This window comes from Syzygium oleosum, unplaced genomic scaffold, assembly GCF_021117445.2.
Source record: "Syzygium oleosum isolate NSW1041296 unplaced genomic scaffold, Sole_v2.1 Sole_v2.03, whole genome shotgun sequence".
Taxonomy (NCBI): Eukaryota; Viridiplantae; Streptophyta; class Magnoliopsida; order Myrtales; family Myrtaceae; genus Syzygium; species Syzygium oleosum.
Genome location: NW_026607487.1, coordinates 1,343,828 through 1,368,167, shown reverse-complemented (window position 1 = coordinate 1,368,167; position 24,340 = coordinate 1,343,828). Strand labels below are relative to the sequence as shown.

General features: G+C 40.2%; 1 protein-coding gene across 1 annotated transcript in view; it reads right to left on the bottom strand.

The window, feature by feature from the left end:
- Positions 1–18,527, bottom strand: part of LOC130137598 (uncharacterized) — a 33,809-nt gene extending 15,282 nt beyond the window's left edge. The window contains exons 1-3 of the mRNA XM_056309242.1: positions 18,315–18,527; positions 18,026–18,196; positions 17,603–17,709 (exon numbers count right to left, since the gene is read on the bottom strand). Coding sequence (XP_056165217.1) covers positions 17,603–17,709; positions 18,026–18,196; positions 18,315–18,443 — 407 coding nt within the window. The 5' untranslated portion in view covers positions 18,444–18,527. The remainder of the gene's footprint in view (positions 1–17,602; positions 17,710–18,025; positions 18,197–18,314) is intronic.
- Between the last annotated feature and the right edge of the window lie 5,813 nt (positions 18,528–24,340).

The following is a 24,340-nucleotide window of genomic DNA, read 5'->3' as shown; positions in this document are numbered from 1 at the left end:
ATCAGGACGACATGATGTACCAGCTTGACAATCGGTGAAATTGTAACTCGGCTTCCACGAGGTATGCTTTTTGGGGCGCACTTTGGTCTCGCAGTAGAAATGAGGCGGCTTGGATAACTGAAAGTAAGCTTCATATATTAGCACGGGCTACAAAGTGTATCTATCAAGTAACCGTTGAAACAGTAAAGCCCATCTGTTGTTTTGTGTGAGCTAGAGCTCTGCACATTCATAGGAGATGATCTGAACATGAAGTTTCTAACATGGCAATATAAAGCTTATGACAAGAAGTTTTATTTTTTTTTTTGGTCAAGTATGACAAGAAGTTGAGAAGGTAGCGAATTGATACCTTTCACACACAAGTATACGAACATGGAAAGGACAAAGAAGATGACTTAATGAAACTATTGTTGAATCTACATCATAGAAAAGAAATTTGGCACAACCAAAATTTAAGGTTAAGGGTTACACCTCGATTTCGAGAAGTTCCACGTTGCCCCCGTATTCAACTCTTATCGCCGAAATATCCGCCCAGCTTATTTCAACCTTCTTCTTCAGACCGTTTTCGAGTATCTCCCAGTTCAGCCGTTTCTTCGTGTAGTACCACTTCGCTATCAGATGAGATGGGTATCGAGGTCTTACCTGCACATATTTCCACACAAAAGCCACGGGACAATTCCAAAAGAGGAAATCAGATTTTACGACGGAATGGAAATTTCTATACATACATGTTCACACATATGCATATAAGGTAATGGACACCTCATAATTACCAATCCTGAGGACACTAAACGGTTCACTTGTGGCCTTGAACTTCTTAAACCCGAGCGCTTCACATGTTCGACGATCGACTTGTCCCTCAGAAAGTATGGCTTCAGTTTTTTTGAGCATATAAAGTGTCTTCTGCGATTCCAGGTTGAGCACGGTCAAAGAATCGAGAGTTCCGTTGGAATTGCCCTGAAAAAGTTGCAGATCGCGTCACCAGAAAAAAAAAATGAAGAAAAAAGTCTTCCTGTGATCAAGTGCCCAGTGCACGTATATATGCCATGCACGTTCAAGCATGCACAGGCACTGTAACTTGTTATATCTTTCACTTGCAGTTAATCAAAATTTCCGAGCCACATCATGATGCGAAGAACGCAATTAGCTGGCAGCCAAACCCTACACATTCCACATATATCTTCTTGAAAATCTAATTAACTATTGCGTCCTTATAAACCCTCATTCATATCTGTTTGAAATCTGATACTTTTGCCTTCTTTCTACGGTCCTCTCCCTATAATGAGAGGAATGAATCAAACTATGAGCAAAAAGAAAAAACACCCGAGAGAGAGAGAGAGAAAGAGAACCTGTGCATGTGGCGTCGCAACTGCTGTTTGAGCACTCTGCTGATCGGGGGCCTGTGCATTGTTACTCGGAGCCCTAGAAACGCCCCGATGATCATCGCCACCATTTGAAGGTTCGGCCATGGGAAAATCCTCCGCTAGGAGGAGCTGCTCAAGAGACGGGAAATCTGTGACATTCCGCAATTTCGCTCACTTGGGATTTATGAAATGAATTATTTTATTAATGTACTCGTAGTTAGTTCTCACCCGGAACTGATCATTCCTGGGATACTAACCGTTAGGGAAAGGCTAGTGAGGGATCTAAATTCGTACGACTAAAGAAAATTCGATCGTGAATTGACTTTCGACCATAAAATTGTCGAGGTGATATTTTGAACCACCGTTGGCCGATCCAAGGATAGCTAGGGGTCAGTTCACCACTGTCATAGTAATGGATCACAGGTGATTCCGCCGGACCACGAAATGACTTGATGAATTATCCTGAACCTATACCGAACGATCGTACTCCTCGGATCTAGTAATTGATCCTTGCGATTTTAATGACAACCGAAGTCGTTACGGTCTGAATAAATTGCACGTGACTCGATTTAGTATCAGTCACGGGTCGTACAGGCGAATTTCCCAAAAGCCACCCGTTAGTCTGAGAAACGCTCGAGTTACGTTATATATATTTGAATATTGATTAGAGACCAAACCGAGCATCAGAAAATTTGGAAAGTCACGGCAGGGCCTTTGGACGACGTTGTAATTGGAACGTACAACTTTGGATTTCTTCGGATTTTTCAGAAAAGTTCGATTTCGACGAGAAACGTAGAAAGTGACCATTTTACCCTTGGGAATTAATAAAGGGTTAGTTTTATGGGCAAAGGGCATTTTGGTCATTTTTCCCTCAAATTTGGAAAAGACAATTTTGCCCTTGGACTTTTTGAGAAATTACAAGATTATCCTTGGATATTTTTGGTAAAATTCGATCTCGGCCGTCGGTTTCAAGATAGGATCGAATCTGGACCGTTGGATGAAAAGATTAGATAAGGGCATGATGGTAATTTGCCATTTTGGTCTAAATTGCACTATTTGAGTCAAGACCAACCTTTCTCTCTCCTCCATTTCTCTCTCTCCCCACCGAAAATTCCCCCCCCCCCACCGTGAGCTCTTCCCCTCCGGCCGACCGCCCCTCCCCTCGCCGATCGCCGCCGTCCGTGCACCCGCCGGACCGCCGCCATGCCGCGCCGTCCACGCCGCCGCACCACCACCAGCCCTCACCCGCCGTTCTCTCTCTCTCTCTCTCTCTCTCTCTCTCTCTCTCTCTCTCTCTCTCTCTCTCTCTCTCTCTCTCTCTCTCTCTCTCTCTCTCTCTCTCTCCCCGTGTGGCCGTGGGTCTCGACCTAGGCAAGCCGCGCCCCCGCCGCCGCCGTTCTCACCACCAAGCCGCGCCGCCATTCGCCGCCGTTCCTGATTAAGTGCCGCCGCTTTCCGTTCTAGCCGCGTGAGTCTAGAACTCGGTAAGTCGCGCTCTAAACCCAATTTAGGACTTCGGGTATCGACGGGTGATTTTTGGGTGAAATCGGGTTTAAATTATGTGCGAATTTGCATGATTTAGGAGAGGAATTATGTGGCGGGCCTTAGGATTGAATTTGGAAATTTTTGGTGGAATATTTGAGGACAACAGTGGGCTGTGAGTGGCTGTGCAGTGGGCTGTGATGGGCCGATCGGGACGCAAATTGGATTTTTAGAACCGGTAATTAATGGTGAGAAAGTGTCGTGAATGACCGGAACTGATTTGACGCCATTTGGTTGGAGAAAAATGGCAAATTGTGTGTTTAATGCGTGTTTGATCTATGACTGAATTGTGGTGATTAAATTGAGTGCGTGGTTGTGTGGTTAAATGATTGAAATATGCCTGTTGGGTGCACGCTTGGGCCAGACTGATTTAATTGTTAAAATTGGCCATGTCAAATGCTGAGTGAGCATGGATTGTGTGTAATTGATGCGTGTACGGGCCACATGTGATTGGCCAGTTGAGTGTGGTAAATGCTTGTTGAGCATGTGCACGAGTAAGAAAGAAATGTGGTATGACATGTGTTTGTGGAAATTGTTCCGTCCTGAGGCGTGTTCGTTTACGCGGGACGATGCCCGGTATTACCGGAAGACTGCCAGCCTGAGGCGTGTACTTCAACGTGGGTTGCCCAGTAGGTGGTAGATGTTGAGCCTGAGGCGTGTACTTCAACGCGAGCAAGAAACATGGCCTGAGGCGTGTACGTTTACGCAGGCCCGGAAGTGTTGTGGAAAGAGGTCACAGTGTACTTGAGGCGTGTTCTGTAACGCGGGTCACTGGCGAGGCATGTGGAAACGAGATAATGAGAACAGAATGAGTGCATGTCATGAGATTTGTACTCGATTGTGATTGTATGTGATATGCCTGCTATGTGATGATTTGATTTGTGTGATTGTGTTTGTGTAATTATCTGGAGGTACGTGATAGCCTAGGTGGGGTTTAGGGGTGTACTTACTGAGATGTGATCTCATGGTTGTCTCAACCAATATTTTCAGAACCCCGACCTGAGACATGAATCCTCCGCCACCGCCACCAGAGCGTTTTGGGGTGCCAGTGCACACCGAGAATGAGGTTGCAGAATTTCCGATGGGTGATGGCATGACCTGGATTAAGCATACTTCAACCGTTTTTGTAGAGGTAGGACTACCGTTATGGGAACCCCATGTTTATACTGCCTGGTTCTTCCGGGATGTAGATGGAGATGAGTTCGGGCCCGTTAGGGGTTTTGATGTTCCGTTTGATCTCGTTGGGGATTGGGACCCGGCTGCCATACCCCCGATAGATGGAGAGTTGACTAGTACAGAGGTTAGCTTAGCGCAATCTGGGATGCATCCCGCACCCGCCGCATAAGGATCTTCGGAGGCTGAGCATGAACCCGAGCCCGAAGCATCGCAAGCTGAAGCTGAACCAATGGACATAGATTTAGAACCAATCCCCGAGGAAGAACCAGAGGAAGCGGAGCCCGAAATAGAACCCGAGGTAGAGCCTAATGATGAGTCTGAGGTGTCGGAAGAGCCCGTAGGAGACCCGGAATATATACTCCCTTTTGAGCAATATATGGATCCCAATTTCGTGCCTGCGTACAATTTATTTGATTTTCTAGCCGAGGAGGATCATAATGAAGTCCCAGCTGAATCGGGCGACATCAATCACCCGATTGAGATTGAGGCGGAGACGGAGTCTTCGGAGGAGCAAGCCGATCAGGGAAGTTCAGATTCAGATGGGGATGAGTCAGACTCAGAATGGACGCCGAGTAAGGGGCGTAGGGGCTAGCATTAGGGGTTCAGAATGATAGATTTTGGAGAGTACCATTTTTGAGGTCAGAATGCCAGATCATCAATCTTTTGTATATCGATGGTTTTAAATACGGTGTGCAAGTGTATGTGGTGGCTGTAAACTGTAAAGGTTTTATAAGTTTGATAATGAAAATATGTATATTCTCCCTGACTTTCCCAGTTTATATTGTCCGGGTTGATTGTGGTTTCCGCCGTGCGTTAAATCTCTGATGATTGTATTGAGGTCGGCGATAATTCCTGGGATGTCGCATAAATCGACCAGTAAAGGATGTCGCGTGCCCGATGGAGTTCGGGGCGTGACAAAATCTATATCACTCCACAGGTCCAAGAAGTCTTCTTCGTCTCCGTTACTCGCCATGTTTTCTCTTCTTTTCAATGGTCAAAAAGAGAATCGCAAGAAGAACAGGAAGTTTAATAGCTGCAAAACCCCTCAAAAACACTGGCAAGAGAGCGAAAGAAACTAACCCCACTCAATCAAAAGGTGAGACTGAATGTTTTGGTCGATTGAAGGAGCTCTATTTATAATTAAGTCACAGAGAGAGAGAGAGAGAGAGAGAGAGAGAGAGAGGCGAGAAAGGAAATTTGGTTGGATAAGAAACCTGTAAAAGAAAAACTAGAATTCGAGTGTTATTGGGTTTCCGTGAAGAGTCCTAGTGCTGGATGGATTCTAAAGTCAACGAACAACTCTTTGTATTAGGCTTCATGGACTCAATTCTCCATTTTTTTATTTTTAAATTTAAAAAAGTAGCAGTAATTTCGTCCCTTATTTCTCCATTTTTTCCCTTTAATTTCCCTTCATTTGTTTCGCGGAAACTATGGCCTTTCTATAAAAAAAATTTCTAGGAAGTTATTTTCTGGAAAAATTGTAATAGTTATTTATCTTTGGCTGAAATGTGAAAAAGAACCATAAAATATTTTCCGTCATGTGGAAAGGATAATTTGATTTGATTTTCCTAAATACATATACACTATTCGGGCGCTAATGACTTGTGCATGGACAATTGGAGAACTGAGTGTGGGCACCAGGATTCCTGGTCTAGCCTCAATGGACCTCGACTTGGGCACTGGGGACCCGAGCATGGGTACCTGGCTCCAAGCAGAGCACAGACACCGATCCCGGCTCCACAGAAGTTGAAACAAAGAACTTGGTGCCCCTGCATGTCTTCCTAGTGCCCCATCCCAAGTCTATATAGGCCTACGACCCGAGCACGGGCACTAGGGTCACGTGCTCGGGCTCCAGGGACCTAGTCCTAGACGTGAGGGACCCGGGAAAGAGTGTTAGGATTCTTGTGTCCAAACATAAAGTTTCTAGTCCAAGTATCAATATCTAATAATATTTTGAAAAATGATTTTCTAAGAGAAAACCATTTTCATGAATTTAAGTATAAGTTTTTCTTTAACTCATTTTCTTAAGAGATTCAAATGCCGGAAAATGAGAAAAATATTTTTCCAAAAATATTTTTTTCAAAATAAATAGAGCCTTAATAACACGCTAATTTTGCAATTTTACTTTCTTCGGGAGATTGAGGTGAACCAAGAATTGCTTCAGGTTACTTTGAAGGGAACTGAACAGGAGTTGAAAATAGAACTTGCACTCATTCAAGAGCTTGTCAAACGAAGAGATGAAGGAGGGCATGAGAGCAATTATCCTAAGGTGGGGCCTCGTTTTCGAAAAAGGATGAGAGTAATTTTGAAGTCGTTGCTAATCTTTTATTTTCCTGAACGATTGTATCAATTTCTCTTCATACACAAACTCTAGTTGGACCCTAAGACCAGTGATGATTAAAATAGCGGACTCTATTTTGAACAAGTCAAATTTCACACCTACAGAACTTGATATATCGATCATGACCGGAGTACGCTCAAATTTCACACCTACAGAAGGTCTGTCTCTTGAACATACAAACAATTTCATCAAACCATTGTCATCCTTATGACAGAAAAAGAACAGAACAAAGCAGATCATGTATGCCTCACACTCTTCTACGGCATCGAATGAGGTGGCTCGTCGCGATCATTTGTTGGGGAATAAATCGAGCTGGAAGGACGGCGTAGCTCCACCACCAGGTGGCGATTCGACGATGAAACGACTCCTGAATAACCGCCTATTTCGAATTGATTTAAGATGGCTTGATGATGATATCCTCCACGCCCATGCCTTGTGTTGTTGGGGTTAGAACTCGAAGCCGTCATGTAGTGCGCCGAATGTCCGATCCTCAGTCGTATTGTCCCACTCCCCGGCTCCGAATTTCCCGTCCCTAGATTGAGTATTATTGCGCTCCTGCGCATAGACGATGATGGCTGAGAGTAGCCATAATTTGCTGATTGTGGCCCGGTTGATAGGTTACTATTGCTAGAGTATGTAGGAACACTTGAATGATTAGGAGGAATCCGATGATGTTGCAGCAACTGAGAGTCGATCGATGGTGGTGGTGGTGGTGCTTGCGGTGCACCAGTCACATGACCCACGAAAAATGGACTTTCCAAACTTGGAAAGGGCATCGCGATGGATACCCACAAGCGAGAGTCCAAGAGAAAGAGTGGTTCCATTTTTCTCTCTAGTGTGCCGTGAGGAAACTCAAGATAGTGAATCCTAACAAAGGGGTAATGAAAACAAAACCAATCACCACACACATGTCATAACAATTCGCTAAGGTATTGAACTAACTTCCGTACAGAAATGATCAGTGGGCTTGTGTTATCCTGCCTCTCATTATCCTGTACAAAAACCAGTACTTTACAGTGGACTGCAAATCAAGAGGTGGCATGACTTTGATGAGGATTACATAGTGTACCTGTGAGTGGAAGCTTGACCATTGGTGAAATCGGAAATCGGATTCCACGAGGCACGCACCCTGGGGCGTAGTTCGCCCATGCTGTAGAAACGAGGCGGCTCGTATAACTGAAACAAAAGTTGAATACGCTAGTACGTTTGCATACATACACATATGTTGAATATCAAATGTCGGCCTAGTAAAGTCGATGGATTGCTTCGTGTGACCAAGCTATACTACTCAAGTATGTGAACATGACGATAAAGTCTACGATGGTGACATATTCAGAACTTGATTTCCTTTTCCACAAGTTGACAAGGTAGAGATTCTTTCTTCCTTGCCCAACTACACGAAAATGACCAACAGAATTGATCAAAACCATAATTAAGGATATGCGTCGGACCTCAATTTCAAGAATTCGTAGGTCGCCGCCGTGTCCAAGTCTTATGGCTGCAATGTTGGACCAATTTATCTCGATTTTCTTCTTCCGACGGTCTTCCAATATCTCCCAATTCAGTTGTTTGTTCATGTAATACCACTTTGCCGTCAGATGAGATGCGTTTTGAGACCGTATCTGCACATATTTCCACATCAATGACACAAGAGAATCTATACGAAAGACATATTCGATGATATATCTCTTTGTCTACGGGCATGTATGGTAAACATATACCTGGTAATTGCCAATCCGAAGGAGAGAAACCGGTGCCCTTGCGGACCTGAAATTCTGAACTCCGTGCGGTTCACCTGAGCGACGATCAATTTGTCCCTCAATCGAGTGGCCATCATCATTCGAAGGATTCGCCATCGAATTATGGATATTCTGTGGAAAGTTATCCTACGAAAAGAGCTCCCTCAATTGATGGAAACTCTATATCGCCCCACAGTTTCGAAGATCTTCTTCGCCTCCTGTACCGATCGATCTTCCTCTTCACTTACAGGAAGAAAACTTCGGCAAGACGAATCAGAAGTAGTTGCAGGAACTCCTAAGAACCCTAGCGAGAAAGCTAGAGAAATCCCCACTCGCAGAAACGAAGCGACATGAATGCGGAGGGAACAAGAAGATGAAAAATAAATTTGAGGTAAAACCACTTCTTGATTTTAGCTTTACTTTCTTGACGTACGCCTGAGCAACTTGCATAACAGTACCGTTGCTTTCTTTCTATGATTAACGGTGCTAGTTTAACTACCTTTTTATTTTAGTTGCAGAGGGCAACCGGACCACGAATTTGCATTAGTGTTACATTAATAGAAACAAATCTAGATGACATTATTCAAGAAAAAAGAAATCCATGGGGTGATTAACAGAAAAATTTAGATGGTGGAATTTTTCGTCTAATATGTAATCAAGATATTTGTGAAATCATAAGTAGAGAATGGTAACTATCTAATACGCATATCATATAGATAAATTGGAGTTTCATTTTTTTTTTCAGAGTCCTTTTGAAATGAACATAAATATACTTGGGATCATAATTTTTTTATACAAAAAAAAAACCGATAGGCGGTGTGAATTTATTGAGAAACCCGAACTCGAATTGAACACGATATAGAACAATGCGGTCAATTTAAAAATGACACGAGTTGACAAGCTTTCGCAAATTTTCGGTAAAACAAATTGTTTGTCGTCGCATTGGAATATTTTGATCACGAAATGAAATGACACGAATAGTCAATGCTGGTTTAACAAAATGAGATGATTTGCCACCCTATTTCATCCTTATAATTATAGGAATCTGATTTTTCTTTTCTTTAGGCGGTTTCCCTTTTTTTAATCGTGGAAATTATTGTCTATTTTGATCCCAGTCGGTGTGATTTGCTTGCCTGCGAGCAAATCCAACCCAATAATATATGTTTCTTTTTGTTGTTTTTTAACTTGAATCTCACTTAGTGGGAGTTTTTAATTTTAATTTCTCCAAGAAGCCAGTTAAACGAGTTAAGCAATTTCCTTGAGAGAATTTTGAGGTGGAAAGCCACCGTTTCGTCTTGGAGTTTCACGGCCCCCTCAGCTCAGCATTTCCCTTTTAGTTTTAATTCCTCCATCCTAGCCTGATTTATCTACGTGTTAATTTTTGAAGTGTGATTCTGGTGATGTCGACCTTTCATAATTTTATTGGATGCCTACTTTTATCCAACGTATGCTAATGAAAAACAACATGGTTTTGATGAGTTTTCCTTGTTTGGGCCATGTAGTATATAAGGATCGACAACAAAATGCGGGAAGCGAGATAAATTGAAAACTCTTGAGTGTTCAGTTCTATTAAATTAGTCAACGTAGACAAGAAATATGGTGGAAAGTTAAATGATCTGTTTTTTCCCCATCTTCAACTAATTAAATGATCTGTTTTAGAAGGAGCAGTATGTTTTGACTTATAACATGCATAAAGAAACGGTGCCATTCTTATGCAAACGGACATATGTATCTTCACTTTTTTTTTGGGTAAATAAAAATAATTAGACTTCTCCGGACTCTTTCGTATGGCGGGCTTTGCTTAAAGATATTGCTTAAAATCTAAAGAGTGTATTGCTAACCAAAGTTGCCGGGGACTTGGGAAAGAGCATCAGAGTTCTTGTGCCCAAGCGTAGAGTTCCTAGTCTAAGCATCAATATTTAGTCATACTTTGGAAAAGGATTTTCTAAAAGGAGATTATTTTCCTGAATTTAAGCATACTTTTCCGTTAAACTCTTGTTTCTAAGAGATTCAAGTGCCAGAAAATGAGGAAAATTCCACGAAATAAATAGAGCCTTAACAACACGCTAATTTTGCTTTTCCCTAATTTCTTCGGGAGATTGAGGTGAACCGAGAATTGCTTCAGGTTATTTTGAAGGGAACTGAACAGGAGTTGAAAATAGTAGCTGCACTTATTCAAGAGCTTGTCAAACGAAGAGATGAAGGAGGGCATGAGAGCAATAATCCTAAGGTGGGGCCCTCTTTTTCGAAAAAGGATAAGAGTAATTTTATAAGTCGTTGCTAAAAACTTTTATTTTCCTGACCGATTCTATCAATTTCTCTTCTTATACAAGCTTCAGTTGGACCCTAAGTCCAGTAATGATCAAAATAGCGGAATCTATTTTGAACAAGTAAAGATATTTGAGTACGTAGAACTTTGATAGGTGGAACGTGATATATCGATCATAACCGGAGTACGCTCGAATTTCACACCTAAAAAACGTCATTCTCTTCGACATACAAACCAATTCATCAAACCATTGTCATCCTTATGACAGAAAAAGAACAAAGCAGGTCGTGTATGCCTCACTCTCTTCTACGTCATCGAATGAGGTGGCTCGTCGCGATCATTTGTCGGGGAATAAATCGAGCTGGAAGGACGGCGTGGCTCCACAACCGGGTGGCGATTCGATGATGAGGCGAACCCCGAATAACGGCCTATTTTGAATTGATTTAAGATGGCTTGGTGATGATATCCCTCACGCCCATGCCTTCTGTTGTCGGCGTTAGAACTCGAAGCCGTCGCGTCGTGCACCGAATGTCCGATCCTCGGTTGTAGAACGAATGTTGTCCGACTCCCCGGCGCCGAATGTCCCCCCCTCCGTTCTACATCGAGTATTCTTACGCCTCTGGGCAACGACGATGACGGCTGTGGGTAGCCAAAATTTGCTGATTGTGGCCCGGTTGATATCGAATCCATGAGGTTACCATTGCTAGAGTACGTAGGAACACTTGAATGATCAGGAGGAATCTGACGATGTTGAGGCAACCGAGAGTTGATCGGTGGTGGTGGTGGTGCTTGTGGTGCACCAGTAATGTAACCCCCGAAAAATGGACTTTCCAAACTTGGGAAGGGCCTTCCGGTCGATTCCCACAAGCGAGTGCTCAAGCGAAAGAGTAGTTCCATTTTTCTCTCTAGTTTGCCAGGAGGAAACTCAAGATAGTGAATCCTAACAAAGGGGTAATGAAAGCAAAACCAATCACCATACACATGTCATAAATCATTCGCCAAGGTATTGAACTAACTTACGTACAGAAATGATTAGAGGGCTTGTGTTATCCCATGTCTCATTATCCTATACAAAAACAAGCACATTACAATGGACTGCTCATCAAGAGGTCGCATAACTTTGAGGATTACATGGTGTACCTGCAAGTGGAAGCTTGACCATCGGTGAAATCGGAAATCTGGCTCCACACGGCACGCGCCCTGGGGCATACTTCGCTGTAGAAACGAGGCGGACCGTATAACTGAAACAAAAGTTGAATACGTTAGTACGTTCGCACACGTACGCATTTGTCGAATATCGAATGTCGACCTAGTAAAGTCGACGGATTGCTTCGTGTGAGCTAGACCTAGGGACGTCTATACTACTCAAGCATGTGAACATGACAATAAAGCCGACGATGATGACATATTCAGAACTTGATTTCCTTTTCCACAAGTTGGCAAGGTAGGGATTCTTTATTCCTTACCCAACTATGGGAAAATAATCAACAGAATTGATCAAAACTATAATCAAGGTTATTCGTCGGACCTCAATTTCAAGAATTCGTAGGTCGCCGGCCTGTCCAACTCTTATGGCTGCAATGCTGGACCAGTCTACCTGGATTTTCTTCTTCCGACCGTTTTCTGATATCTCCCAATTCAGTTCTTTGTTCATGTAATACCACTTTGCCGTCAGATGAGGTGCGTTTTGAGACCGTATCTGCACATGTTTCAACATCAACGACACAAGAGAATCTTAAACTACGAAAGACAATTCGATGAGGAAATACAAATTCCTGTATATATCTTGACATTCAGGCGTGTAAGGTATAAATGTACCTCGTATCGGCCGATCCTAAGGAGAGAAAACGATGCTCTTGCAGCCCTGTATCTCTGAATTTGGGGAGGTTCACCTGAGCGACGTTCAATTTGTCCCCCGATCGGGTGGCCATCTTCATTCGAAGGATTCGCCATCGAATTACGGATATTCTCCAGAAAGTCCTCTGACGAAACGAGCTCCCTCAATTGGTGGAAACTCTATATCGCCCCCACAGTTTCGAAGATCTCCTTCGCCTTCTGTGCTGATCGATCTTCCTCTTCTCTAGCTTTCTCTAGCGAGAAAGCTAGAGAAATCCCCACTCGCAGAAACGAAGCGACGTGAATGCGGAGGGAACAAGAAGATGAAAACAAATTTGAGGTAAAACCACTTCTTGATTTCAGCTTTACTTTCTTGATATACGCCTGAGCAACTTGCATAACAGTACCGTTGCTTTCTTTCTATGAGTAACGGTGCAAGTTTAACCACCTTTTTATTTTAGTTGCAGAGGGCAACCGGACCACGAATTTGCATGTGTGTTACATTTAAAGAAACAAATCCAGATGACATTATTCAAGAAAAAAGAAATCCATGGGGTGATTAGCAGTAAAATTTTCGATGGTGGAATTTTTGGTCTAATATGTAATCACGATATTGGAGAAATCATAAGTAGAGAATGGTAACTCTCTAATACCCATATCATATAGATAAATTGGAGTTTCATTTTTTTTTTCAGAGTCCGTTTGAAATGAACATAAATATACTTGGGATCATAATTTTTTTATACAAAAGCAAAAAACCGATAGGAAGGCGGTGTGAATTTATTGAGAAACCCGAATTCGAATTAAACACAATAGAGAACAATGCGGTCAATTTAAAATTGACACGAGTTGACAAGCTTTCGCAAATTTTCGGTAAAACAAATTGTTTGTCGTAGCATTGGAATATTTTGATCACGAACTGAAATGACACGAATAGTCAATGCTAGTTTAACAAAATGAGATGATTTGCCACCCTATTTCATCCTTATAATTATAGGAATCTGATTTTTCTTTTCTTTAGGCGGTTTCCCTTTTTGTTATCCTTGAAATTATTGTCTATTTTAATCCCACTCGGTGTGATTTGCTTGCTCCAACCCAATAATATATATTTCGTTTTGGAGTTTCACGGCCCCCTCTGCTCAGCATTTCCCTTTTAGTTTTAATTCCTCTATCTTGGCCTGATTTATCTACAATTTAATTTTTGAAGTGTGATTTTGGTGATGTCGACCTTTTATAATTTTATTGGATGCCTACTTTTAGCCAATATATGCTCATGAAAAACAAAATTATTTTTTGGTCCTCGTGGTTTTGATGAGTTTTCCTTGTTTGGGCCATGTAGTATATGAGGATCGACAACAAAATGCGGGAAGCGAGATAAATCGAAAACTCTTGAGTGTTCAGTTCTATTAAATTAGTCAACGTAGACAAGAAATTTGGTGGAAAGTTAAATGATATGTTTTTTCCCCATCTTCAACTAATTAAATGATCTGTTTTAGAAGGAAAGTTAAACAGTATATTTTGACTTAAAAAATGCATAAAGAAACGGCGCCATTCTTATGCAAATGGGCATATGTATCTTCACTTTTTTTTGGTAAATAAAAATAAGTAGACTTCTCCAGACTCTTTCATATGGTAGGCTTTGCTTAAAGATATTGCTTAAAATCTAAAAAGTGTATTGCTAATCAATGTTGCCACGTCAGTTTTTATAACATACTTTACAAAAAAAGAAGTTTTCAAAGAAATTATTTAGCACTTCACAAAAATGAAAACAGGGTGCTTCCTTAGCTACTTACAGGTGGCCCAATGCCACACTTTAACAAATTCTTTTGAAAAATTATACACAAGTCATATGAAAATTTACTAGTAAACATTTGTATGCTGTAAATGGTTTCTCGTATTTCATCTTAAATAAAAGTCAGAGTAAAATTTGAAAAAAGCAAAAGATAAAACATTGAGGTGCATTTGCCTTAGTTGTTTTAAAGCAATAACTATTTTTTCTTTATTTTCACAAATTTCAAAATGTCATAAAAAAAATTAAATTTGAGGTCGTGTGTCCATATTTATATACGGGAAGGTCAGGAAGAAAGCAAATCGTGCAAATCCAAAATTTAAAAAAGCAAAAATTAAAATGTTAAAAGTCAATTTAGAGACTCAATAGATTGATTTGATATATTGGGAATTGAAAAGATTTTGTAATTTTTTTGTCTCGTTGAATTTCTTCGCCATATCCAGACTTACATGGATGAACAATTTAAAAACTTGCATTTCGGTTCAGTTTAATTATTATAGGGGTGTCAGAACCGAACCGAAAAATTGAACCGAGATACGAACCGAACCGAACCGAAACCGAAAATTTCGTGCATTTCGGTTCGGTTTCGGTTTCGGTTCGGATCATCAAAATAAACCAATTTTTCTTTTTGGTTCGGTTTATTTCTGTTCGATTCGGATCGGTTCGAATCGAACCGAACTAAAATAAACACTTCGGTTTAGGGCTATTTTGCCCTCTCTCTCCCCTTCTCTCTCCTCTCTCCTCTCTCTCTCTGCCTAATGAACTTGAAACCGAAAACTGATCCGAACCAAACCGAACCGAACCAAACCAAATTGATTTTTCGGTTCGGTTCAAATTCGGTTCGGTTCAAGGGGGCACCCTTAATGGTTCGGTTCGGTTCGGTTCGGTTCGGTTTGGTTCGGTTCGGTTCGGTTTTCTTGAAAAACCGAACCGAACCAAACCATTTACACCCCCATTAATTAAGTTTCAGTAACTACAGATTAAAACCACTTCTTACTGAGCTTGTCTAGTGTTCCCACATTTCCTTCATTCCTTGGTACATATCTAGATACTTCTGCTCTGTTATTTGTCTTGTTGAACTATTTATCAAGAATATGCTTGTCATTTAATTCTTATTACAAATAAAAGAAGAAATACAAAATTCAATTTCAAAATCAGTTTATTAAATGACGTTATAACTAGATGGGTGTTGTGTCTGAATATGATCCGTTTAAATAAGTATCATTGCGCTTGTCTTAATCAGGAATATTTCCAATTTTTTAGGTATGGATTCCAGATAACATGAAAAAAGAAATACCACATGAAAACCACAAATGATACTTAATCACTGAAAGTTTTTAAATTTCGCTTGTCAAGCATACTTTTTATTGAGCTGGTCGTTCTTGAATTTTCATTTTGTTAAATTTAGTCTATTTTTTTCTTGTCAGAGTTAAATTTAGTTATTGAAATTTTTAAATTTCCCTCGATGTAGTCTTTCCGTAAAAAAAAACTAACGGCGTTAGCTGACTTGGAGACAAGCTCATGTACTATAAACAAAACAAAACCGAACTTATATTTCTCTACATAAAGAAAAAAAGGTAAAGTGCTCAATACAAGTGTTCATAATTGAGCAAGAAAATTCACCTTATTTTGTTGCCTTCAATTTCTAGGCGATACAAAAAAAAAAAGTGTCCCCCTGGGCACCAAAGGCCAATTATAATAAACAAGACGGAGCAAACGCAATAAATATTTCACAACGAAAGAATCTTATCGCCTTTCCTTAAGGCAACAAAATTTGGACCTAAGGAAACACAAATAAAGATTTGCCCAATGACTCGTTTAACAAGTGAAGATTCATGAGTTTCATAGTAATAGAGAACTTGCAACTCTCTATCCTCTCGCTTAACAAGTAAAGATTTTCCCTTGTAGAAAGGATAACTCATTCGTATTTACATGAGAGTCAAACTCATTGTCAGAATCCATGTTGTATATTTATACACGAAAGAAAGAGGTTGATATATTGCATGTGTTGGATTTTCATGCACTAAAAATAGATACATATGCAAGGTAATTTTTGTAGTTCATGTTCTCCATAATGAAGCATGATCGAGAACTTTTGTTTCTTTAGTTATTATTGTTATTAGCATATCTTTATTTACAATATATAATGCAAAAGTTGGACGTGTTCATCCACTAAAACACGAGAAAAGCTTTCCATCATCATGATTGGGGATAAAATTCTAGTCCCTAACATTGAAAAAGAAGAATTTATCAGACATAAAAGGTTCAGCAGAACAAGCAGTGAAATGGAGGAAAACCAATGTAATTGTATGGCTCGCTATCTTCTAAGGCATGAATTGGGGTGGCTTGTCACCCCAGAAATTGGTTGTATTGTAATCTACCATGAACTGTTGATCATCATGGTTAGACTCAAGCTCTGGGTAGATAGCATCAGCATGATGGGGATTGGTGTCATTCATGCATGGCACATTGTTGCTGTTATATCCCTCATTTGATCCCTGGCCTGCATAATAATTTGTTACAGGGCAATAGCATGAGATCGAAGGAACGTCCATTGCAGGGGCATTCGATGATGAAGCCAGTCCTGAATGATGCCCCATGTCCTGATTGAAGATTCCTTGATTGTTCCAAGTATTAGTGTGATGCGCAACGTTCATATCAGCACTCGAATTGCTGGCCATCATCATGTTTGTTGGGTTGTTGTTGTGATGATATCCCTGGTGTCCGTGGCTTGTGCCAGAATTATAACTCGATGGCGCTACAATTTGTTCTCCCGGTGGTCCATTGAAGATTGTTCCATTTCTCGGGAATGACGGAAGTGGTGCATAACCATAATCTGGTTTTAGAATTTGCTATGGTTAGATATTAAAAAAAAAAAGCATGCAAAAAATAAGAGCATATCTGTTGCATACAATGCACCGTTTTGTAACTTAGTGATCGCACTCTCCGCTGTCATCTTGCCACAAATGAAATAAGATCTAATATTTTATTTGGTCATCAATATAAGACGAATGGGAATTTACCAGAGACTTGTGAACCGGGTGAATTTTCAAGAGAAGGCATTAGATGATTTGCCGATCGTCTCTGGTATGCTTGAATCAAAATCATCAGTTCATCATTGGCCAAGCGTGCAGGAACACTTGAATGGCTAGGAGGAAGCTGATGATGAAGATGATGGTGAAGTTGAATGAGTTCAGAGTTGAATAATGGTGGTGCGGATTGCGGTGCCTCAGTAATATAACCCACAAAGAACGGACTTTCTGAACTTGGGAATGGCCTCCTGCTCAATTCCCTCAAACGTGAGTCCAAGAAGAAGAGTGGCTCCATGTTTCTGTCTAGCGTGCCTTTAGGAAATTCAAGATGGTGCCTCCTTATAAGGGAACAAAAAAACAATATAAATCACCATATACACAGTGGTAATTTGCTATTAAACTAGAGATTAATTAAAGGCGTTCATATCATCCGATCTTTTTCTAAGTCAAAACGGGTATGTAATAATGGAAGGTGATCAAGAGGTTGCCCGATTTTGATCAGGATGACATGATGTACCTGTAAGTGCAAGCTTGACAATCAGTGAAATCGTAACTCGGCTTCCATGAGGTATGCTTTTTGGGGCGCACTTCGGTCTCGCAATAGAAATGAGGCGGCTTGGATAACTGAAAGTAAGCTTGATATATTAGCACAGGCTACAGAGTGTATATATCAAGTAACCGTTGAAACAGTAAAGCCGATCTGTTGTTTTGTGTGAGCTAGAGCTCTGCACATTTATAGTAGATGATCTGACCATGAAGTTTCTAACATGGCAATGTAAAGCTTATGACAAGAAGTTGAGAAGGTAGCGATTTGATACCTTTCTTACACAAGTATAGGAACATGGAAAGGACAAAGAAGATGACTTGATGAAACCATTGTTGAATCTACATTATGGAAAAGAAATTTGGCACAACCAAAATTTAAGGTTAAGGGTTACACCTCGATTTCGAGAAGTTCCACGTTGCCCCCGTATTCAACTCTTATCGCTGAAATATCCTTCCAGCTTATTTCAATCTTCTTCTTTAGACCGTTTTCGAGTATCTCCCAATTCAGCCGTTCCCTCGTGTAGTACCACTTCGCTATCAGATCAGACGGGTATCGAGGTCTTACCTGCACATACTTCCACATGAAAACCACGGGACAATTCCAAAAGAGGAAATCCGATTTGACGACAGAATGGATATATCTATACATACATGTTCACATATGCATATAATGTAAAAAATACCTCGTAATTGCCAATCCTGAGGACACTAAACGGTTCACTTGTGGCCTTGAACTTCTGAAGCCCGCGCCCTTCACATGTTCGACGATCGACTTGTCCATCAGAAAGTATGGCTTCAGTTTTCTTGAGCATATAAAGTGTCTTATGCGATTCCAGGTTAAGCACGGTCAAAGAATCGAGAGTTCCGTTGGAATCGTCCTGAACAAGTCGCAGATCGTGTCATTGAAAAAGAAAAGTCCTCCTGTTATCAAGTACCAAGTGCACGTACATATGCCATGCACGGTCAAGCATGCACGGGCACTGTAACTCGTTATATCTTTCACTTGCAGTAAATCAAAATTTCAGAGCCACATCATGATGCGAAGAACGTAACTAGCTAGCAGTCAAACCCTACATATTCCAAATATATCTTCTTGAAAATCTAATTAACTATTACGTCCTTAAAAATCCTCATTCATATCTGTTTGAAACCTGATACTTTTGCCTTCTTTCTACGGTCCTCTTCCTATAATGAGAGGAATGAATCAAACTATAAGCAAAAAGATAAACACCCCAGAGAGAGAGAACCTGTGCGTGTTGCGTCGCAACTGCTGTTTGAGCACCCTGCAGATCCGGGGCCTGTGCATTGTTACCCTGAACCCCGGAAACACCCTGATGACCATCACCACCATTCGAAGGTTCGGCCATGGGAAAATCCTCAGCTTGGAGGAGCTGCTCAAGAGACGGGAAATCTATATCACTCCACAAGTCCAAGAATTCATCCTCGCCTCCGTTACTCGCCATGTTTTCTGTTCACTTGAATGGCCAAAAAGAGAATCACAAAAAGAACAGGAAGTTTAATGGCTACAAAACCCTCCAAAAGCCCTCGCAAGAGAGCCAAAGAAATAACCCCACTCAATCAAAAGGTGAAACACATGAATGTTTAGTCGATTGAAGGAGCTCTACATATAATCAGGCCATATAGAGAGAGAAGAAGAAGAAGAAGAAGAAGAAGAAGAAGAAGCGCGAGAGAAAGTTCGGTCGGATAACAAACCGGAATTCAAGTACTATTGGGTTTGTGTAAAGAGTCCTAGTGCTGGATGGATTCTAAAGTCAAACGAATTGAGTTCTCTACTTTCCCTTATTGTAAACCAGAATTGAGTTCTTTTCTTTTTGTCCTTTTTTATTTTTTTTATTTTTATATGTCTCTTGCTACCCACTTAAATTTTTTTATTTTTTTTTGTCTATTCTATCTCTAACTCTCCTCTCTCTTTGACTTTGTTCTATCTCTTACAGAGCGTGTGAGTCGAATCCCGTACCTATGATACTAACATCTCCATCCCCCTTAATCCCTTTATCAGCAGGGCGCATGTCTATTGGCAAATTTTTGTATTTGCCTTTAGCTTTATTTATATAAAATAATAATAATTCCGTCCCTTATTTCTCCATTTTTTCCTTCCTTTTCAAAATAACACGATAATTTTGTTTTTCCCTTTCTTCAGGCGATTTTGAAGGGACTCTAATAGGGGGTTGCGAAATAGCACCTGCACTCCCACAAGAACTTGACAAAGGAAGAGATGAACAAGCGCACTGAGAGTAATTTTCAAAATCCTAAGGTGGGGCCCCCCTTTTTTAGGGATAAATTTGTGCACCTTCTCCAATCCTAAGGTGGACCCCTCCTTTTTTTTTTTAAAAAAAAAGGTTGAGAGTAATTTTTAAGTTGCTGCTAAAATATGTCCGATACATGTTAACAAATCATCTTATAAATTTCTCCTTGTATATAAACTCTAGTAAGAGCTCGGATTTATTGTAATGGGTTATATATGAGTCACCTCAAATTTGAAATATGAATCATAATGTATAATAAAAAGACCAAAATATATTAATTTTAGGCTCCGTTCGTTTGGAGGAAAAAATTCTCCCGGAAAATATTTTCCGGGTTTTCCGGTGTTCGGGGGGCGGAAAACGTTTTCCGTGGGAAAATATTTTCCTTCCCCCCCTCACAAAATAGCCTAAGTCTACGGAAAATGACTTTCGCTTCTTCAAAAGCGCAAATCATTTTCTGGAGCTGCTTCTTCTTCTTCTTCACTAAGGTCACTAGCCGCCGCCAGTCGCGGCCGCCGCCGCCGGACGCCGGACATTGGCCGTCGGTCGCTTGCCACCGCCGCCGGTCGCCGGCGAAAAATATTTTCCGAAACTTTTTCATATTGGTCGCCGAACACCGGAAAATTATGTTCCGGGAAAACATTTTCCAGGAAAATGACTTCCTGGAAAATATTTTTCAAAAGGAGAATATTTTCCGCCAAACGAACGGAGCCTTAATGGGTTTATAACAAATCCATTCTCAACCTATTTCAGCTCGGCCTTCAACTTACACCAAATAAATAAAGATAACCCATTACAGACTTTTTTCTTCTTGTGGGAATCTACAACATCTGGTTTCCAAAACTGTTATTCTCTTTAATTAAACACTGTTATTTGATATATTGTCGGTACGAAATAATATCAATGCAAATAGAGCTATAATACCAACACGTATATAAGTTTTAATATCAGCAACTATATTCATTTAACCTGGATATAAATGTTCCCTTTTCACGGTCAATTAAAAAAAGGTATTTTACATTGTCGATATTTCTAATAAAAATCTAATAATCAATACTTTGGACATAAATTGCGGAAGCCTACCTAAATTTAAGTTCAAAGGCATAAGAATACTTGTGCCCGCCAATATTCATTTTACATGGGGCTCTCTTTAGTTTTTACCACGTATTCTACTCAGAGCCTCTTACAGTGACTAGTATTGCCGGCCTTTATTTGGTCAATGTGGGTAAACACACCTTTGCCGAGACTAATCCTCTTGAATGATACAGATTATCGTGTCGTCGCATTCACAATATGTATCGTCGCAACACATGCACATTTTTTTAGTTTTTTATAAATATTTCAATCTACAGGTTCATTTTTACGTTTTTTACTTTATTTACCAACTTTTTTATCGAGCTAATTTAATATTTTAATTTTATAAGGAATTTTTATCTAAGTAATATATACACATGAAGAGCTTAACGTAGATTCACAAGTTTGTTATTGTTGTCTCAGCACTGCAGTGGACGTGATATTCCATTTGATATAGATGGGCATGTCTTGTATACTGCGCAATTAACTCAAAAGTCGAAGAAATATCATGAAAGGAAGACCCCCGAAGGAGATAGGATTGCATTGAAAGTGAAGGCTGAGTGTCCCAGTTTTGATCTTGGATTTTGAACCATGGCGATTGCTCAATCAACACACGAAATTTGTATAGTCGAGCCCTTGTTCTTAAGTGGATTGTTCTAGTGCCAAGTTCATTTGCAGCTGTCTGACCTGAATATTGATATAACATAATCAATGTATTTCCAGTGATCTTTATTGAGGTATACCATGTTTATGTATCCAAATGGTAAGAGGCCACCTATGTTGACTTGAGATACTAGTTAATTTTTTTTAATATGTATCTTTTACATTGTTCTCAACATTCAAACTGTAAAAGTTGTGATCATTGTTATTTTAAACAAATTAAAAATTAAAGCTTAAATTAGTCACAACAAAGGACTTTTCAAAGGTGTTTTCACCAAACGGCATTTCTCTCAAAGTTTCTTTTCAACGCACTTTTCGATTATAGTTTACCAAATAGTCTTTGCTTTTCATGAAAAGCATTTGGACTAAAGTCCTATTCCCAAATGCTAAACAAAATGCAGCCTAAGGCTTCTCTTGTGGGCCGTGCCAATTGGACCCAAATCAGAATTTGAATCCCCCCTTCTATTACTATTGCTCTTTATTCATTTCATTTTTTACTCATATTTTATTTATTTATTTATTTATTTATTAGTTTTCTCTTTTTGCTATTAGCTTGCTAATTGTTATTTTTGTGCTTTACAAGAATGGACCTTTGAATTGTTGACAAAAATCAAGTGTCAATATTATTTTTATGTATTATTTTAATCATAGTTCTTATTATTGCAATCTATGGTCAGCATGAATCGTCTTATTTAATATCTTACTTCTATTTAATTAAAAATTTCAATTCATCAACATTATTTGTTGCTGTGATTTTGTAAATTCATTGTCAAGTACTAACTTTCAATTATTTTTTATTATGAATCAATACAAAAATTGAAAATTATATGCAATATTGAAAATTAGGGGTAATCGGTTTCAAGATGCGCAATTCACACCCTAAAATCGGGAACTGCCCACTGAGGATTGGTTCCACAAAATGGAAATCAAGAACCATCCGTTGGTTCCATGGTTCCGGATCGGGTCCATGGAGCCGGTCCACAATCACTACAAAGGAATTGTGTTTTGGCTCCAAAAGTTATCCACTTTCATAATTAATAAAAATCCTGAGCAGGTGTTTGTCTTGAAACTGCTCTCTATGTTCTCAGGGGGCCGAAGATTTCCCGTCGCTGGAAGCACTACTTCAAGGAGAATGATCATCAGTTACTAATTCATATAGCAGGAAGTTAGCCCGTGAATGCAGCTAATGGCTTTCAAAGGCAAAGAGCTTTTCCGAAAATTTGTCTTCCATCCAAAAACATATTAGAAAGTCTATAAATTATCAAGAAAATTAAAGTCAGCCAACAGGCCAAAGCACGCCAGCTCAGTCTGAGTGGGCAGTACCACACTTGGAACGAGGAACCAGACCGGTACTTACCGGTTCATTGGAACTAGGAACCAGACCGGTACTTACCGATTCACCGGTTCAATGCAAACTGGACCAATCCCTATGGGAATCGCTGGTTCTAGGCCGGTTCGGTCCAATTCCAGGCAGTTCCTAGTTCTTTTGCACACACCTGCTAAAAATCAATTCTTTAGCGTGGGTTAACTAGATGGATACAAAATTTCATAGATTAAATTAAAAGTGAAATTATTTTTGTAATAGAGGTCGGGTCAGCTATCAGTTACTAAATTTGTGCTACATATAAATTACTCAATTTGGGTTCAACCATTTTCGACCCGATCCAACCCACCCACCCATTTGACGGCACTAATTTGATCCGATTTTGGGAGTGTCTACCATTTTTTGACTTTGCAAAAGGGAAGCTATGGCGGAGGGAGAAATAATTTTACGAATTGGCACCTATTGTCAAAAGAGGGTCATTTGCAGATTTCCTTAGTTTTCACGTGTGAGAATACCCTAATTGTTAGTGATTGGAAGAACTTGGAAGAGCGAACTCCACAAAGTAATATTTACACAAACAAAGAATCTGCTGAGCGAATGGATAAAAACATGTGCTTATACAAAGTAAAAAATTAGATAGTGTAGAATTGGGATTGTGTGACAAAAACTAGATAGTGTAGATTCCTTCGTCATTTCTAAGAATGGCAGTCGTTACCACTGGGCAAAGGACAGAAACAAAGAACAAAGACAGTAACAAGACCATCTTATATATAACATGGACCGAGCCTTCAACATTCCGCAACTTCTCTACAAAGAAAGATAACAGAGAACTGAGAAAAAGAGAAACGAAAAGATGAGTTCTTTCAAGAGGATTGCAACTCTGTTGCTTGTGTTATTCTGTCTTTACGACAAGGTCGCAGGAGGTCATCCTGATCCGACGATGGGTCATATTTTCGGTATGACTTTGCTATTTACCGCACGATTAAAAGTTTCACATAGCATAATAATGTCTTGAAACTTGTCAAAATAGTGCAATTCGACTCTTTCATATGCTCCGTCTATTGCGAGTAAGAGAACTATTCCGACATATCCTTTCTTCATTTTGTTTCCTAGGCGGCTGAGTCATAGAAATGGAAAAGTTCCAACGACGTTGACGTTCACTCAGGGAATGTTGTAAATTGAGGCTTTTGTTGTGCAGGACAGAGACGTATTTTGCACATCCCTGCGCTACCGAGGACATTTTCCGAGGTCTCCCACAACTTTCTCCATGTCTGACGTTGGCAAGAATCAAACGGTGAGTTGCGAAAAACGCCATTGTTGTGGGACATTTAAGTGGCGTCCCTGTACTTTCCCTAGGAACGTTCATTTCTCGTCGGTGCTCCAAAAT